Here is a 19,038-nt window from a genome sequence, read left to right on the forward strand (position 1 = left end):
CTTTATACACACCTCTCCCACACTGAGAGTAATATGATTTGAATAGGGTGGTAGAACTATAAGTGAAAAGCGAGTGCTGAAATTCTGGTGTTTAATTTCCACTCTGTGCCTCTTCACCCCATCAGGGTGACTGCTACAGAAAAACACGTGGTAGAATACACCTGTATGTCCTTCTCTCTGACAATTATGGTTGTTCAAAAATTCTACATCCACAAATCCTGAACAGTATTATAATTCTCATTGTGTTAACTCTGAATATCTCTTAGCAGAGATCCATTTTGAATTAATAGCATTTTGATTTAGTGATTTAAAATATTTGCAAAGAGGCACAAAAGATTCTATGGAATTTGTAGTTATTAATTTGAAACTCACATAACAGCTTCAAAGAAGCAGAGAGCAGCATGTTCTTCTTTCATTAAAGAGACATTTTATAAGAAGCAATATAAAAATCATTCTAATGAGATCTAGGTGGAGAGGTTAATCCTGTGCTTTCATTAACAAATGCGTTAAATAAATACAAGCATTAAGTGATGAAGCTGGGACCTCACCCCAGGTCTTTTGACTACACTTCTCATCATTTTTAATGCACCCTATGGCCTTTTTTAGGCCATAGCAATTCAATAGTAATCTATCTTTCATAATAAGAAAATTAATAGAACAGATACTTGTGAGAGTGACATTAGATTTTTATGATGCCAAACCTGTGTATGAGAATAACTAGATTTCCAACAATGAAATAAAGACACAGTTCTTTTTTTTCAAATAATCTTGTGTCTGAACATATTGTTTATTTCAATAAAAACATATATGCAAGGTATTGCTAATTTCATTTTGCACTAGACTGGGTCAGGAACACACAGATGAAGAATTACCAGGTAAAATGTAACATATCCAAGTCTAGGTCTGCAAATTTTTTATATACCATAATAAAGCTAATTATCAGAAAGGCTTAAATAATTCAGATTCAATTTTGTATAGCTTGTACTTTACCAGATGTATATTTAAAATAACAGTTCAAGTATATATCCTATATTTAGTGCCAATTCAATTCAATAAAATAGGTAATTCTATTTATGAAACAAGCTCAAAGTAATAATTAAAGGTTAAACTATGTACAATATAGTCAAATACATTCTAACTAAACTAGTGTTAAATACATTTTCTGATGTTCTCTTTGAAGATAGATACTCTGGAAGCGTTAGTACATATAGTTATCTTTTATTAATCAGAATATCTTATTTATTTTTTAAAGATTTTAATTTATTTTTTTAGAGAGAGAGGGGAAGAGAAGAAGCAGAAGGAGAGGGAGAGAAACATCAGTGTGTGGTTGCCTCTTGTGTTCCCAATATTGGGGGCCTGGCCTGCAACCCAGGCATGTGCCCTGACTGGGAATCAAACTGGTGGCCCTTTGATTCACAGCCTATGCTCAATCCACTGAGCTACACCAGCCAGGGTGGAATATCTTATTTCTTGAGTTGTACCTAATTGGATATATCATCACTGAAAAGATATCTTGGGTTATAAAAATTTGAGGAGTCATATATTTAGGCAAATAAAATGTAAAGAGGTGAGTGCAAAAAAAGTTCTGTGGCTGCTTTTGCAGGGAATGCTAGATTAAATAAGGTTTAGTAGGGTTTTTTTGCTGTAGGAATTTTTAGAGACTTTAATAACAGAAAGCACACTAAACCCCCCTGAGCCAGATAGTGTGCAGTTCTGTAGAACAATTTAAAAACGTTGTTTAGCCCTGACTGGTGTAGCTCAGTGGATTGAGCACGGGCCTGTGAAGCAAAGGGTCACCAGTTCGATTCCCAGTCAGGGCACATGCCTGGGTTGCAGGCCAGGTCCCCAGTGGGGGACACATGAGAGGCAACCACATGTTGATGTTTCTCTCCCTCTCTTTCTCCTTTCTGTCCCCTCTCTCTAAAAATAAATAAATATATTTAAAAAAATGAATTAAAAAATAAAAAGGTTGTTTAAGTTCATCCTTCCATGTATTACGGACACATGGACAAAGCCAAAGGGGGGTAGGATGGAGGGTAGGAGATAGAAGTTGGTGGGGTGGAGGGCAGTGGTTGTCTCCATTTTTTTTGTCTCCAAAAATAGAGACAACTGTACTTGAACAACAATATAAAAAGATTTTAAAAAGTTCATCCTATAACCTTATTCTTCACTCACATCTATCCTTAACTGTCATATGCATTTCAAACTTCAGTTGTTTTGATGGCACTTTCTTACTTCTCTTCAGCGTTGATCATCTTTACCCACAGCAAAAGCGCAACCTAAACCATTTAAGGCATATTTAAGTTCTGTCCATAATTTTTGTGATAGAACCTCACTATTTTGTAACTTCAGCTGGTAATTTTTTGGTCATGAATTTTTAAATTTATATGTTTGTAATTATATTTGATAGATAAAATCGTGACTGAATACATAAGTCATATGACCCCAGAGTTATTCTCTTTACTTATTTATTTGTTGGGAACCGCTCTGCTTGGTTTCAGGAGTTGTAACTGCCTCCCATGGCTAAGGCTGAGTGAGCGACCTCCAGTCTGTGAGCCACTTAGGAGACAAAGCTTGTCTCTGGTAGCAAATGCTGCTTCCACTTCCTCCCCCTGCCCCCAGAGCATGGTCGGTTAGTCCATGACGGATACAACTCCTCAGTCATAGGCCAGACACAATCACTTAAGAGTCCATCATGGAAGGACTCAGGGGGCTGCAACAAAGAGGGAGTGATGTACCCTCACCCCCCGGCTATTCTGACATAGCCTGAGTTCCCAAGTCCTCTTGGACAAGTGCTTCCTGGCTCTCATCCACTTAAGCCTGAAAACCTGTGATGGGGGAGGCAGTGCAGCCCCTTATTGGCTGGAGTGGGATCCGGGGTTATCGGGCATAAGAAAGAGTTCCCAAAAGCCCTGTGAAGCCTGCTTTGCTAAGAGTGCTTTCATTCACATGATAAGGGTCCAAGCAGGAAATGAGTATGTCTCCCAAAGTTTCTGCACCCCCCTTACCTGACAGACACTGTCTAAGACTAAGCCCTCAGATTTCTTTGAAATGTTATCTACTGTTTGATCCTTACCACCTGTATTCCTGTGCATTACAACCCAATAAAAGCCATTGAGGAAGGGGCCCCTGGCCTTTTTCCTCTGAGAAATTGGCCACCTCTCCTCCCCAAGCAGATCATGTCCTGGTAGTGTTACTTTCATCCATGGTGGACGGGGGTCTTATGGAAAAAGTTGCCCCCGCCTTTATTGTTGTTCAAGTACGGTTGTCTCCATTACAGCAATAGGATACTTTCTTTGCATTTAAACTTATGGATATGTTCTACTTCGAATCCAAGTTTGGTAGGAGAGGCCAGGTTTGTATGAAGTAGATTCAGAGAGGACATAGATATAAACAGACATCCTGTCTCAAAAAAAAAGTTCAAAATTTTTTTGAGTAAACCCTTCCCATTTGTTCAAATGATTGACTCCAAAATCATTTAAAAAATGAATAAATGAAAGGTCATAACTAATAGAGAAGGGCAGAAAAATTGATACCTCTCCCTAACAAATGAGATTCTCCTATTTGGTGTTGGTATGTAATATTTGCATAGCAATTTCACTGGGTAGGTCTTTTGCCCATATTTTCACACAGTTAAAGTAAAAATTTAAAGACTATTATTCATAATGACTGAGAATACTGTTAACATTATTAATTTTTGTAAACCCCAGTTAGATCAGGTAAACTTCTCAAAATCTTAACAAAAATAGTAAAGACTATGAATGCCTAAGTGTATAGCATGGTGTTTTGCAAAGTGACATTTAATAAATGTACTTAGTAAATAATGTTTTCCCTACTTGGCGTTACATATTCGTTTGATTATTGTATGGCTCCCTCACGGAGATATAAGCTCCATGGGGTAGGGACATCTATTGAGCCTACAACACTGGTCTGTAGTAAGCACTGAGTAAATATTTGCTGCACAGGTGTCAAATAAATGAAGTTATACTTTATGAGACATGGCACATCCTTAAAATATAAAGTATATTTTTATACTTTAAAATATAAAAGTGAAAAAAAGTATAAGGATTAAGAACATTTACTCTTTTACTATACTACTTCCAGTCCATTCTCTATATTGTCAGCAGAATTATCTTTTAAAAATAAAAAACTTGATAATGTTTGAAGACATCCAATGACGTGTGAATGTTATGAATTTAAAACTACTAAGTAAAGCCTATGAGGCCCTTCACAACCTGCCTTCAATTTGCCTTCTTGTTTCCCCTGCACTTGATATTCAAACCACACTCACTTCCTTTCCCTACAGAGGTGGCTACCCCACCCCAGGGCTCTGCTCTGAACATGCCTTGCATGTCTTTTCCCAGGTTTTCTTCCTAGGGAATTCTAACTCATTTTTCAATAATCTACTTTCATCTTTATTACACCTTTGTGCTGTATTACTTGCTTGTGTTCTTCTGCTTTCCTTTACATTTGAAATTTCTTCAACAGATGCACTGAGATTGATTTAACTTTATATACAATGTCCATAGGTATTGATAAATATTTGTTGAATAAATGAGCAAATGGATGAGTGTTGAATACATTTATAAGGAAGGAAAATAAATGGTGGGGTGGGCAGAGACAAGACAATTTATTTCTCTTGTGTTACTTGCAAAATACTACATATTATATTATATTATATTAGAATATTTGACTTTAAGTTTATGTTAAAACAATCAGAAAAAATGAACAAAAATTAGTTATAAAAATAAAATTCCAATATATATGGTCTGTTTAGAAAGTACCCAGCCATATAATTTAAAAAATAGAGATATTTATTGAAGAAGGTACAAGATACAAGAAACACTGTACATATTACAATGATGCCTCAGTGTCCTCCCAAGTAAGTACCTGGGATCTCACACAGTTCTCCCAGCATCTCTTCCACTGTTCAAAACACTCAGCAAAATCCTTTGTGAGAATCACCATCAATGGCTGTTCCATTGTATTTTCCTGAATGTCATCAAAGGTCAGAAATCTCTTCCCTTCTAGAGGCGATTTTAGTTTTGGGAAAAGCTAGAAGTCACAGGGCACCAAATCTGGGCTCTAGTGGGGCTGAGTCACCTGGATGATTTGATGTTTCACCAAAAACATCTGCATGTCTTGATGAAGCTACCAATCACCAGTTGCCTATAGCCACATACTTCTGAATCATCCAAATAGTTTCCATGGAAGAATGTTCAAGATTAATGCAAAATTTGATGCAGATTGGTTGCTCTACTCACTCAGTTGTTTTGAATGTGATGCACACAGTACACAGGTTCACTCAATGGTGTCTACCACCCCACAAACTAGTACAGTGAAGTTGTCATTGTTCATGCATGCTCATTCCAATCCAGGAATGATTGGCTGCCAGGTTACACTGATGTCACAAAAACTGTATTTGTTATATTATGGACAGACCTTATACATGCATATTTATATGTTCCAATATATGTTCTGTAGTTTTAAAGGGAGGACATAGGGCCAGTACAGAGACAATATGAGCCTGGACTTTGGAAGAATAAACAATCATGTGTTATATATGAACCTTAAGAAAGGGAAAGTAAATTTCCTATGTCTTGATCATTCTTCCAGGTGTCAGTGATTATGTAAAACTTACTTATTTTGGTAAAAATTACACTGCTTTAATTTCCTTCTACAATCTGATCTTAAACTTGGTATGTACATGAGTTCAGAGAATATCTAGACAAGAGGAAGGAAATGTTGAACAATTATGTGGTTAACTTGAAGGAGAGAATTAGGAGTGAATTTGTTCCATTATCTTTCTAAAAAGATGTATCACTTCATTTATTAACAGGTAGTACACTCAATTACTAAACTGTTTAATGTGAATACTCTAGAATTTATAAAGTATAGTTGTATTTATAATGTTTACCAGACACAGAACATATCCTCAAAGGTATTTTTGAATTTTTTCTTCCTTTTTGTTAATCTCACTGCCTTTTAAACATTTAAAGAGTAGCTACAAAATCTAGTGAAATAAAATGAAATAACATTCTTTTTTCTACTTAAAGAGACTATTACTTACCTATTCCTAAACGGTAGTAGATAAGTCTATGCAGCTGACTTTTACTTAAAGCAAGAGAAACTAATTTTTTATATATCTAAAATTATCAAGCAGATTTTCCTTTAACTTTTTAAAATTAAGAAGCTGAATTTTTGAATGCTCAAGTCAACAATAATAATGACAACTATTGTAATAAGGTTCTTGTAGTATCAACTAAAACAAATTTTATTCTGACAACCATATTCTTCTCTTCAAAAAATGTTATATATTTTGTCTGCATTTCTTTTTATTTTTAGTGTGTTTATAAGAATGAAGATTAGCTGCAACCATGGAAACAGTTGCTAAGATGTAATTAGAGAAGCCTTTACAACTCCTACCAATTCCTTTGCCTGGCCGAAATCTGTAAAGGTATTTCTGTTTTCTGTGAAAACAATAAACCCAGTGCATCATAATGGGACTTGCACATTCAAATCAATATAGATTAAAAAAGTAAGATGAAAGAAGTAAAGTTTACCTTTTAAAACATAATCTCATGTCTTTTAAGTTTTTTTCTTACTTTGTTGCAGCTCCAGATCGAGCCAAGCTTGGTGTGCAAAAGTAGCTTTATAATGACGTAACAGCAGCCAGCTCTGCCAGTACTGCAGTGTGGGAAATCGCTGATATGATTTTTTTGCTATAGTAATTTATTTAAGTGCCTGATTTGTTCCCATGGTATCTCACTCACTGTTACTTTAATATATGAAAGTAAACACTCTTGGGCTTTTTTTTCAGCCTACACAACAAACTCTGCAAGCCTAAATTCCCGATCTCAGATGATTGAGGGCTTACCCTCTACAACTTGCAGTCCTACTGGGTGCTCTTCCCTGAAACACATAAAAGAGATATTTCTCTTGCCTGTGTCTTCATGTGAAGCTCATTCAGACTTTCATTTATTCAACAATTATTTTGATGTCCTTTCCTATCACTGGGAGTAAATTGGTAAATGATAAACTTAGACCCTGCTTTCATGGAGAGGTTTCAACAGCAAAGGCAGATCGCTAAATTAATGCAATACAAGCATTAATCCTTGCTCCTGCTGCTTCTGGTTTTTATAGCTTCACCTTTGCCCTCTACCCAGTTTTTATCACATAGAATTGGTTTCCTCCTTCCGAGCTTTTTCAGACCCCCTTGCCTTTGCAGTTTCTGTCTGGAGTCCTTTCACCCCTTTCCCATTCCTGGGAGCATACAGTGCATTTTCCATTTCAATGTCTTTCTTCCCCCCAGGAAGAATTCCGGTTATATTTAGTCACCACACCTTCTAGTTCCTGACACGTTTGGCCATAATTCTGTTTCTGAACCCATGCAATGGTAATTATTTAGTTTGTGAGTTCCCAGTGCGGGGTCCATGTTTTGCTCCTCTTGGTGGAGCCATGCAGTACCTGGGATGGTGGCTGGCACAGAGATGCTGAGTGAATAAATAAGGAGTCGAGTGCAGAATTGTCCTGTCTCCTGCTGGTGGCTCATTCCCACGATCATAATATATGCTGCTTCATCTTTCTTTAGATGATGCAAATAATTGAAGCTATCAGCTCTCTATAATGACTGCTCATAACTAGCTTCCTTTTCTCTGGCTGCTTCTTCTTGTCTTTTCTGTATCTTATCTCAAACTTTTTAAAGGATTTTTTTCTTTATTATGTTTTAGTGTGGGAAAAATGAATTTATGGCTATTAACTATAATTCTCCTTTCTTTCTAGATAATGAATGGCTCAACCAAATATGGCTTGCAGAGGCAGGCTCTTATAGGTCTTTGGCTCTTTTTGATGTTTTATTCAGTGTCCTATGTGTTTGGGGAAGCATACACATTTCGAACAATTGTGTGTATTTAGTGCAATTCCTTGCACTAAAGGAAGGTTAGAGAACCCTGAAAATTTATAAATGCAGACTCTAGGTAAACAGGCTCTAGGTAGACTGCTAATCAGCACTGCCACACATTGGGCAATTTGCCAAAAACCCTGTCTGAGGCCTGATGTGTCACTTAGGTGGCACCAGACACGGAGGCTGCCTTGGAATAAGCACAAGTTAACGGGGCCCTGTCCTTGTTTCACTGCCCATGTGCAAATGGCAACATTTCTGTTTGCGAGGAATTTTCCACTTCAAATTGTGCCCCCAAGGAAGGATTATTGGCTTCCTCTTGTGATGCAATAAAGCTCTAAGAGGTCAATCCTGACTTTTAAGCTTTTCTGATTAATTTGCAAATGGTAAGGGAAGGTCACTGGGTTTACTAACTATCTGAGATTCACACTGTGTTTGACCAAACACTGAATTTCGCTTTCCTATGGCAAGACAGAGGATGCTGGTGAAAGAAAAGGGGCACCATGAAATTTGAGGTGTGAGTCAGAGTCAGTTTGAGATATCTGTGAGCCCATTCTAGGGCCAGTTTCTCCATTACTTGATAAATAGCAATTCTGTGCAAGGAGGTCACTTTTTGACATCTTCACCTGATAACTACTTGGTTTACTTGGTTGGATTCCTTCAATACATCTATGGTATATCCCAAGGCCAATATACTTCCAGTTCTCTATCTAATACCTTTGACATCATCATCTCTTCAATAAGAACTGGCACTCAGAGCAAAGTCCTTGAGGCAATGAGAGTCTTGATCACTTTTTATGTACTATTTTTCTAAAGGAGAGAATATATTTTAATAGGATTTGAACAAATACTTTTTGTTTAAACCACAGTTAACCAGGTAAGAGTTACTAAGTAGAACAGAAAATGTATCTCTTTTGCTCTCACTTTATCTTCAGCAGAGCACGGGGCCTGACCCAAAGTGGGCACTCAATAAATATTTGTAGAACGAGTGAACATACAGAAAAGGCCACTTGACTGAAATTTAATCTTTATGTTTCTTTTCAGCATATGCCCCATGTGTAAAATTGTATATTGCTTCAGGATCAGACACAATTATCAGAACGTCTTCATTGCAAATAGCATTATTGACTTTTAGAGTGAGCAAGGCTTTTCCGGATCATCTCAGCCCAATGCTCCTCATTTATGGTAAGGAAGGAGAAGAATCATGTATGAATGGATTCACTCACTTTTGAAAAATAAACAATTTAAGATTTCTTATCCATCCCTCAAAAAGTAAAAACCTTTATGTTTTCTGGAAAAATTATAATTTTGAGGCCATAAGTGAATTGACCAAAGAACGCGTTAGAAGAACACAAGCCCTCCCACTGCCCGTCGTGACCACTGTAAATCTCAGAGGACACGCTGAGCCTGTGGGAGCCACTAAAACCCAGCTGCAGGCTCTTAGGTTGTGTTCCTGGTGGAGTGAGCTTGTGAGCAGCCACTAGCTTCAAGGGCTGTTTTGCTCAAATGGTTTTTGACGCTAGAAAGATGAATATCAAGGTTTTGTTGCTTTTTTGCTACTGGGTTAAAAATGTGAATTGAAGTCTGGTACTTCAATGTTCAATTGATAAAGTATTAGATAGAGTCCCCAGAGACTCTTTTTGACTAATTAAGTTCCAGATTTAAAATTAATAGATATATGTGAAGATAATGTTTGACAGTCTCCTGCTATATGCCACTTTCTTTGATATGGAAACAATTGATTTGCTCCTAGGTATATTAAGCTATTATGAGCTATTTTATAAAGTAATTGATGTATTTTTATAGCAAGAAAACAAGGTGAGATGAACAATGCCATTGTCCAAAAAGAGTATAGTAATTTTAGTAGAAATCAAGATTCTTTCTCTCAATAATTGATCAACAACTCGACAAATACTCAAAAATGTTTTTAGTTGTAAGTTGCTTTACAAAGGTTTTTTTTTCCTTGCTGATCAGTAGACCAAAATGCCCATTAGATTTAGAGGGCCAAAAATAAAGTTAGCTTTAATGGAGCCTGATGCAAACAAAACGGCAAAAATCTAATGTAGTTTTGTTATTTTCTATTGCGTTATTTTTTGTTTAATTTTTATTGTATTTTTTCACATTACTATTTAGTCCCCTTAATAGCTCAGTGAGAGATATTTACATCAATTCCTCCATTTTCCTTAAACCACAATTTCAAATACCTGTTTTGAGCCTCATTTTTTGAATGTTTGAATGAGAATGTGGCTAGCTGCTATTCTAAATAGCAGTGCATTTATAAGCCTTTGCAACAGTATGGTTGGATCTGGAGAACATGATACTAAGTGAAATAAGGCAGAGAAAGACCAATGCCATATGAGTTCACTCATATGTGGAATTTAGTGAACAAAGTTGAACAAGGCAGATGGGGACAGACTCATAGATGGAGAGCAGGGTGACAGGTAGTGGGGGTGGCAGTCAGGGGGTGGAGGCACTGAGCAAACAGCGGCTCATGGACGTGGACCACAGTGTGGTGTTTGCTGCGGGGGATAATGGAAAAAATACAATAACGATTAAATTTTAAAAAGAAGTGATTAGTTCATTGAATACAAATGATTTGGAAAACATATACTGAAGATGAGTGTTCCTCTAACTTCAGTTGTCCACTATTAATTTTGAGAGAAAATTATGTAAGCTATTTACATTATAATGTTGAAAACTGATACAAATTGAAACATCAAAAAAGTAGATTTATTAACGGTATGCTACTATATTACAAAGGGCATCCATCCTTCTGGAAATTTCCCCTGATCTTTATTGTAATAATTTTACCAGCTTCTGAGAGAGGGATATATTTTTCTGATTAAGATTCCTTAGTATTTTGCTTTTAAAAATGCTTTGATTGATTCTTTAAAATTGTTTTCTATTGTTACCCCCATTTATTTAAGATGCTGAATCACTGAGGTAATGAAATGACCTGACACAAATCTGGATTAGCTCTTGTATTTAGATGAGTTGAGGGTAAAACTAGAAATACTAAAAGTGATTTTGCTCAGAGGTACAAGGAATTAAAATATAGAAAGTAAAAGAAAATATTTCAGAATCAGAAATAAGCCTTTCTTACAGAGAAATTTTATAGGACAATTAAGAGTACATTATAGTCCCACAACACAGTAGACTTTGTTATACTTTATGAGATTTATACCCGAGAAGTATTTTAAAGGGACAAAGGTCTATTACTAGTCTTATTATTACTATGCAGTCATGATGGAAACCTTTTAGATTCAGCAAGAATAATAGACATAGATATGGAAATAGAAAAAGTAGACATTCAAGTTTTCTAGGATTTGGGGATGTAATGCACAGCATGGTGACTATAGTTGACAATATTGTATTATATACTTGGAAGTTACTAAGAAAATAGACCTTAAATGTCCTCGTCCACCCAAACAAATGATAATTATGTGAAGTGATGAACCTATTAACCAATTTTACTGTGGTAATCCCTTCACCATTTGTTAGGGTATCACATCGTCATGTTGTACGCCTTAAACATATCCAATGTTATACATAATTCATATTTTAATAAGGCTGGAAAAATAATTTTTTAAACGAGAGAAATTAAGATGTACAGTTCCCTTAGCAAGAGCTTATTTAAGGCTTAAAGAGTTAATCCAAATCACTGGGGTGTGCCGACTTCTTCTTAGAAAACAGCTAAGCCTCTGAAATGGGTCAGTGTGCTTTTGGCACTCAATTGCTGCCTTCAGACACAATCTTTTAAGCACAGGTGCTAAGTGGAGGGTCTTTCTGAGCCTCACTCAAGCTCTGACAGGAACTTGGCAATCCAGGCAGTTCTTAGAATTGACTGCTCTCTGGGATTCATGGGGAATTATTTACAAAGCTTCAGTTGTCCAGGTCAAACAACTCAAACTCTCGGCACCCGCAGGAGTGGGAGAGAGGGAGAATGAGAGTTTGAGCTGAAGTGACAGTCTTGTAGCAGAGAGTTTCCCCCTGGGTTCTGCAAATACACGTTGAAGAATTTCACATGCCCTGAACCATTACAGCCTTAATAATTTGGGGCTTTCTCAGGAATAAACCTGAGTAATGTACATGTTCATAATTAATATTTTCCAGTATAATATAAATATATTTCTTCAATCAAGTGGGCTTTTTCCCTGCTGTAAAGGCTAACAGAAGGTGCATACACTGACATTTCCTCTCTCAGCACGCTCTGGCCTCACTCGCCCGCTAAAAGAAATACCACATTCCTTTTCACTTTTAACATTTACAAAATCTAACATAGCTGAGGAAGGAAACTTAAGGTCTCTGGTTTAGTGCCCTTCTACAATAAGGAGGATGTGAAACACATGCTGATTTTGAATAGTTGCATATTTAAGTTATTTTCATGAATAAACCTGCTAATTAGTAAATTTACTAATATAAATCAAATTATGTAATTATGCAGATAACGTATATGAAGCAAACTAACAAAAAACAAATAACAAATCCATCATGTTATATTGATTGTCTAGCCACCTAACATATTCTAGATAAAATGGACAAACATTTCTAAAACCACTAGATGGCGATCAATCACTGTGATTTGGGCCAAATACAGGCTTTCAGAGCTCTATCATGCTATGCAGGTTACAGGGAAGGCAAACGCTATCCTTTATTTGATGATATTTTCCCATCATTTAACACAGTGACAGAGCTCTGGTTTTTAATTTCCTACCCAGCAAGTCAACAAATACTTATTGAAAGCTTTATTCGAAGTATCTTCTTTTGTGTGGAGAGTTGAAAACCACCTTTCCTGTGGTGGTAAGGTGTTTACATACAACATCTAAAAGAAAATCTGCTATGCACATTGTGCCAGTTAGTTTCATTTTATTTCATTGCTTTACTAATTCATGTTGTTATTTTCATGTAGCTATTCCTCTAAAGGTTAGAAAAAGCACACAGTCACAAATATTACAGTTTTCAAATATTTTAGATGGCATTCATCTTCAAAATTGATGTGTATGATGATTGGAGGCCAAGAGATCTTGATGGTTCACAAAATGTTCTTTGTGTTGCATGTTTTAAAATGCCTGAGAAACTGTGGTCTTCCCTGCATTGAGACTCAAGAACCCAAATGGCCTTTGGTGATAGAAGGTTACGGATGGTGCTGGAGACATACCATAGCATGAAAACTCCCTGACTACACACTTCAAACTAAATGGCTGGAAGAAGATGCTGATAGGGTCTGGGTTAATAATAATATTATAAAATCCAGGACTTACCTGTTCTAATATGTTTTGAAGCCTCTCTATCTCACAGTCTATTACAAATTTCTTCTCTTGTCTTCTATCGAGTTCTTCTAGAAGTTGTCTATAGCTGACATCATTAAAATTTTCCACACATATAGCGCTGACGTGCCAACCATTTTGTCCTGCTTTCTCCATAATAGCTTGGAGTATTGAATATCCTAGTGGGTAAAAAAATTCAGACGGGTTACTGAAAACATCCTTTTACTTCCATTTAATAATGCGTGCAGACACTGATTCTATCTCAACATTTTTTATGTCTCAAAATATACAATAGAGGTTTAGAAATTTAAAATTCAGAGTGGTTATTTGCAAATCATTTGTTTTGTCTTGGTTCCGCTTTACCCAGGGCAACAGCACCTTTTAAAATATTGAATAAATGAAGTAGGAACATCCTATTTTGAATAAGCTCTCAAAAATCTCTCTCTACTGAACAATATTACATTGCTTTAAACACATTTTTGAAGATATTAACCAAAAACCAAATACAGCATCACCAGGGGTCAATAACAATTTTCTAAGTGCTTTTGGTAACTTTTCATACTAGATAGAATTAATTTTGAACATATGTTTTGATGCTTCCTTTGGGCAAGGTAGCAAGAGCCTTTTTTAGCTCCACTGGGGAATATAGGATTAAAAGGAACAGTGTTACCATCGACAGTCAGAGCACCAGGGAGTCTCCCCCACTGGCCAAGATGGCACAAGGGGAAGGTTCTTACACTGAGTGTACCAAGAGCTAGACAGATGGATGGACAGGGCCCCAGGATGCTGACAGCCAGCAAGATGATTGGAGGGAGAACCAAGCCCTCCCCTCCCTATCCCTATAAGAACTGAGCTTGAGCAGGAAGGGGGATGGTCTTTGAAACAGGAGTCCGCCATTCTCCCAGGGCACCGCCCTTTCCTTTTGCACCAGCACCTTTCTCACAAATTTGATTTCCTTGCTGCAGGCAGCTGAACCTGTGTTTTTGGTTACAACAGTGCAAGGTATTTAGGGAGGGCCCAGTGCTGTAAATGGGGAGGGCATTGTTTAACTCTTCCTCCTCTTGTGGCATGGGCGTAATGCTGAATGGGGATAAATTAAATGACACATCAGGTGAGGCACTGGGTACTCAAATCCAATCTAGTAGAGGAAATAGACATTAAACTGTACATCAGTTTAACAAGCACCATAATATATATTCTCAAGGTAGTGTTGATCCAAGGGAAAGTTTGGTTAGCTCTGTCTGGATGAGATGGAGCACCCATGGAAGAGAAACAACTTGGATAGCGTTTTGAAGGTTGAGAAGGCACATCCAAGAATACTGAGGAAGGAGGGGTGTTTGTTAGCTGGAGACAGTCTTCCAGGGAGGATTGGGTAGCCTCTACCTTGTACTTGGTCCAGATCTCTCTGAATGTGGAAGGGGAGTCACAGGTCTCAGTGTCTGGGTTAAGGACAAGAGGGCAAACTTGTGAGTCCAGCACTTAGAGTACTTCTTCATGCCAACATTGTCCTGACCTCTCACTTTTTCCAGCTTTCAATTTTAAAATGAAATGTGAAAGAAGATGAAGAAATTATTTGAATCTATGAAGAGCCTTTCAACAAGGATCGGTTAAGATCAGAGCCTGTTAACCAGCTCTCCCCACCTCCATCCACTGCGGCTTGGCATACAAAATATGCTAGCCTTTTAAAACATCTAACACTCATTTGAGCTCATTCTGTGGCAGCTGACTACAGTTTCTCCCTGCTTTGGTCCCCGGAGTTAGAGTGGAGAGATGGGTAGATTAAAAGTGAAGACTAGCTGTCTGGTATGGCTCAGTGGATTCAGTGCCAGCCTGTGACCCAAAGGATTGCCTGTTCAATTCCTAGTCAGGGCACATGCCTGGGTTGTGGGCCAGGTCCCTGTCCCAGCAGGGGTCATTCAGGAGGCAACTACACATTGATGTTTCTCTTCCTCTCTTTCTACCTCCCTCCCCCTCCCTCTAAAAACAAACAAACAAACAAACAAACAATCTTTAAAAACAAGTAAAGACTGAAAATGACTATACAGCACATGTAAGATAAGGGCACACTTATCAGTTTTCATTGGTGTGTGAGTTTTAGATTCAAAGCTACTGATTTTTAGATATGTCTTTTACAAGTCAGAGTTTCGAAAATTACAAATGTTCTGTTAATATCAACAGATGGATATGATGAGATCATATTTGAAATATAAATTACCTGATATCCTGCCAAATGAAATATTGTGGCAGTCAGGATTCATTTTTATCTAAATGAAAAAAAATCCCCAAAGAGAATAAAGAGGGCGTGTTAATGACTATACAATAATTTTGGTGTACCTATCGCTCCACTTAGTCTTTCCTTTTGTCATGTATGCCTGTAATTACCTTTTCAAATCTTGCCTAGATTGTCCCCTGCTCCCCACCCCAAACTGGCAATCTCCCCTGTTCCCTGTTTGCTGTGTGTGCAAGACGGTGCTGAGTCCTGTCTCACTGTGCACGCTCCTGCCTCCTTTATTCTGACTGTTACTAGGACTTGCTCTGTGGTAGTAAGTGAGGCAATGCTCCTTTTATTCATTTCGACACCTATGAACATGTTTTTTAACAATAACAATAGACAATTTTACTATTCTTTTCTACTTTTACTTATTCTCATACCAAAAAAGATTGTTTGTTTGATTTTTTTTTTTGCATGTTGAAAAAATGGTAAACATCGGCCACACATCAAAGCAGCTTCCTGGTCCCTGAGAGCATCCCCAGCCTGGCCCAGTGCTTCAGTTAGTGCCCCACCAACAGGTCCCCACCAGCCCCTGGTGTGGTTTCCAGGCTTCATGGGAGCGTTAGGCATCCAGGTTGTTGTTTTTCTGCCTACAGAACTTTTACACGAATAAAATTACAAATTTCCCATTTTGTTTTCTGTTATTTCAGATTTAGGAATAACATTATAACTGATATAAGACAAAACCTTAAGACACAATCTTTGTTACACAGAAAAGAAAGTTGGCTGCCTAGAAATAACCAGTAATCATAGTCAGAAATAGATGGCATCTTTTCAATGCAGTGCAAATGACACACAATCGCAATATCGGAACTTGGCTGAGAACTTGAATTCTTTAGTAAACTGTGTTTGATTTTAATATGCTTTCTTTGTTATTGCTACTCAGATCTATGTGTCTTACTTATTTGCTAAGGTAGTTGGGAATACATCATAAATCACAGAAAATACTGCTGTTGAATCTATAATTATGTAACTTAACTGTTATATAAACTGGAAAATCACAAGTCTGGTTGTACTAATTTTATATCAGGCTATGATTTGTATCTCCTAGTTATTAGACAATATGTAATGCAATCCTGTTGGCCAGAAAATGGATACTGTGGTTTTAGGTGCATATTGCAAGACTAATGGGAAGTACTATGAAGGATCATTTAAGTCTCCTTTAAAAATGCTATTTGACATTTTATACAATCTAATTTATTGAAAATCTTCTATATTCAAGATTCCTTAAGGTTTGACAAGACATGGTTTTGATTTCACAATGAATGATCTGTCTAGCAAAACTGATACTTATGTTTTACGTAATAACCAACTATTACACAAGTTATTTGGTATTACATAAATAACTTCAAAAGAACCAAACTGATTTTATTAGAAGATTAGTGAGGGCATAGCGTATACCAGATCCCATCATGGATTATGATAAGTAGTTAAAGACTTTTCATAGTTATTAAAGAACACTATCAATTCCACATACACATGTTTTTAAATGTTATTCTGTCATGCAATTATATCATCAATTATGCTCAATAGAATCATGGTGATATAAGCAGTCTCGAGCCACTGCATCCTCACACATCAGCGCTTCAGTGCCATCCATGGATAATGACCTATTTCGGATGAGTAATATCACCCAGAGCCACGGCTGCTAGCAACAAGCTGAGCTTATTTATTTGATGTTCTCTTTTGATTTGACTGTCTGTGCAGAGCGGCGCAGGAGGAGAATCAGGAGAAATTTATGTCAGGGTGGATATAATTTTACAAAGAAGGGAGTTATCTGTGTGCTATAAAGAAACTTCATTTAGCTAAGAACAGAAAAGTGTTCATAATGCTTTGTAGTTAGAAGGTCATCAGTGCATTCCTCAGAAGCAGCATCAGTGGACTGCTGAGTAGAGAAGTCATATTTCACAAGAGTGAGAAATTGAGGAGAAAATGAGAAGGGAGAAGGGAGAAATTGTCAGGGAACATCCTCAGGGTCATGAAGGCAGGAGACGAGGAGGCTGTTGTGATGGATACGTGATAAAGGAACATCAGGCCAAGGGACCTGGGCCAGCCTGGATGAGAGGCCTTGGGTAGGTGGGGGTGGGTCTCATGAAGAGTGGCAGAGCCTGAAAAGAAGTGACAAAGGGAGGTAGCAGCAGTGTGGACTTCCTCCCATGAAAGCCTCTCTCATTAAACTGTGCATTGCTATGCAGGGCGCCCACTACTACACCATTGATTTCTCTGGTCTGACACAATTACCAGCAACCCAAATCAGTGCATTTGGACAGAAAGTTGTGTTACATCTGGAAGTGTACTTCATGCTGTGTGTAACCTGTCACAGAGAGGAATAGGAATCTGCGATCCTTACCACGTTTCATGCCACTGTGCTGGAACGGTGGAGCAGATTTAGTAACCATTTAGTCTGGACTGTTTCCAAAGCAGCTTAGGTACTAAAATAACATGTTGAAGGGCTGCGGTCTGGACTCTAAGGTCTCAGCACACACACAGAGTGACTGACATTGTAGCTCGGATAAAATTATCAGCAGCAGTGACTCTAACAATCTTTTAAGCCATGGTTCAAGAAAATAAGCAAAGATATTCTAACTTATACAGTTTGAAGCCATATTTTTAAACCTAATGTAAGATGGGATCTTTTTAGTTTTCCCTTTTCTACAAATAATCAAGAGTAAATATAGAAAATCTGTCTTCAAAGGTCTTCTGGGTACTGATTTTTCCTTAAGTCCCTTTATACTTTCTGACCATAATACTCAGTGTCTCCTGACTCTTACATTGTAGTGTTCATATGTAGCTCAGGTAACATCATATAAGGGGATTTGATACTTTAAATTTTTTAAAGCTTTCTTTTAGTTGCAACTCAAACTAACCCTCTTATTACAGGCATACACCAAGTCATTTCAACTGTTTTCCACAGGTTCAAGGCATTCAACAGCACCTCTAAAGCATGCCCCAACACTGTTTTTACTTATGTCATTAGGGCTTTTCTAAAACTGGGTCACCGGAAAATTTTATTTGAGTACAAAGAATGGGTGAGTCCAGTAAGTTATACATGTACTGTTCACATAGCCACTAAGTTGATCTTTGTAGACTGAAACTCAATGGCACTTCCTTGCATGAAGACTTCAGTGTTTTCTTAATTTTTCATGATACACATAAAAATCTGGTCATATTGTTTCCTGCCCCTTTAAAGACTTGTTTTTTATAACACTGTCCTCACCTTCCTACCATCTAGCAAAACTGGCCTTCTCAGATGTTCTAGAAGGTATCCTACAGCTCCACTGCAGTGCCTTGGCACATGATACTGCTCCTTCCACTTTCACCTTCTTTCAAATTTTATCTCACACATCACTTACCTTCTGACTAGATCATTTGTCTGTCATATAAGCTCTTACAGCCTTCTGTATATTTCTTTCAGACATTTTGACAGTAGCTTCTAAGTACACATTTGAACAATGTTATTAGTGTCGTTTCCAGCCACTACACTGTTCCATGAAGGTAAGTTCTATTTCTGTGTTCACGATCTAGTCCAGTGGGTGCTCAGTAGAGTTGTTTGAATTCATGAATAAATTAATTGGAAATCTGAGGAACCAGGATATAAA

General features: G+C 37.4%; 1 protein-coding gene across 2 annotated transcripts in view; it reads right to left on the reverse strand.

The window, feature by feature from the left end:
• GRIA4 (glutamate ionotropic receptor AMPA type subunit 4) overlaps positions 1 to 19,038 on the reverse strand; it is a 395,647-nt gene that overhangs the window by 97,936 nt on the left and 278,673 nt on the right. For both annotated transcript variants that reach the window (XM_053670367.1, XM_053670368.1), the window contains exon 4: positions 13,162 to 13,346. In XM_053670367.1, coding sequence (XP_053526342.1) covers positions 13,162 to 13,346 — 185 coding nt within the window. The remainder of the gene's footprint in view (positions 1 to 13,161; positions 13,347 to 19,038) is intronic.

Source organism: Artibeus jamaicensis, unplaced genomic scaffold (assembly GCF_021234435.1).
Source record: "Artibeus jamaicensis isolate MK-2021 breed Jamaican fruit bat unplaced genomic scaffold, CSHL_Jam_final contig_585, whole genome shotgun sequence".
Classification (NCBI taxonomy): Eukaryota; Metazoa; Chordata; class Mammalia; order Chiroptera; family Phyllostomidae; genus Artibeus; species Artibeus jamaicensis.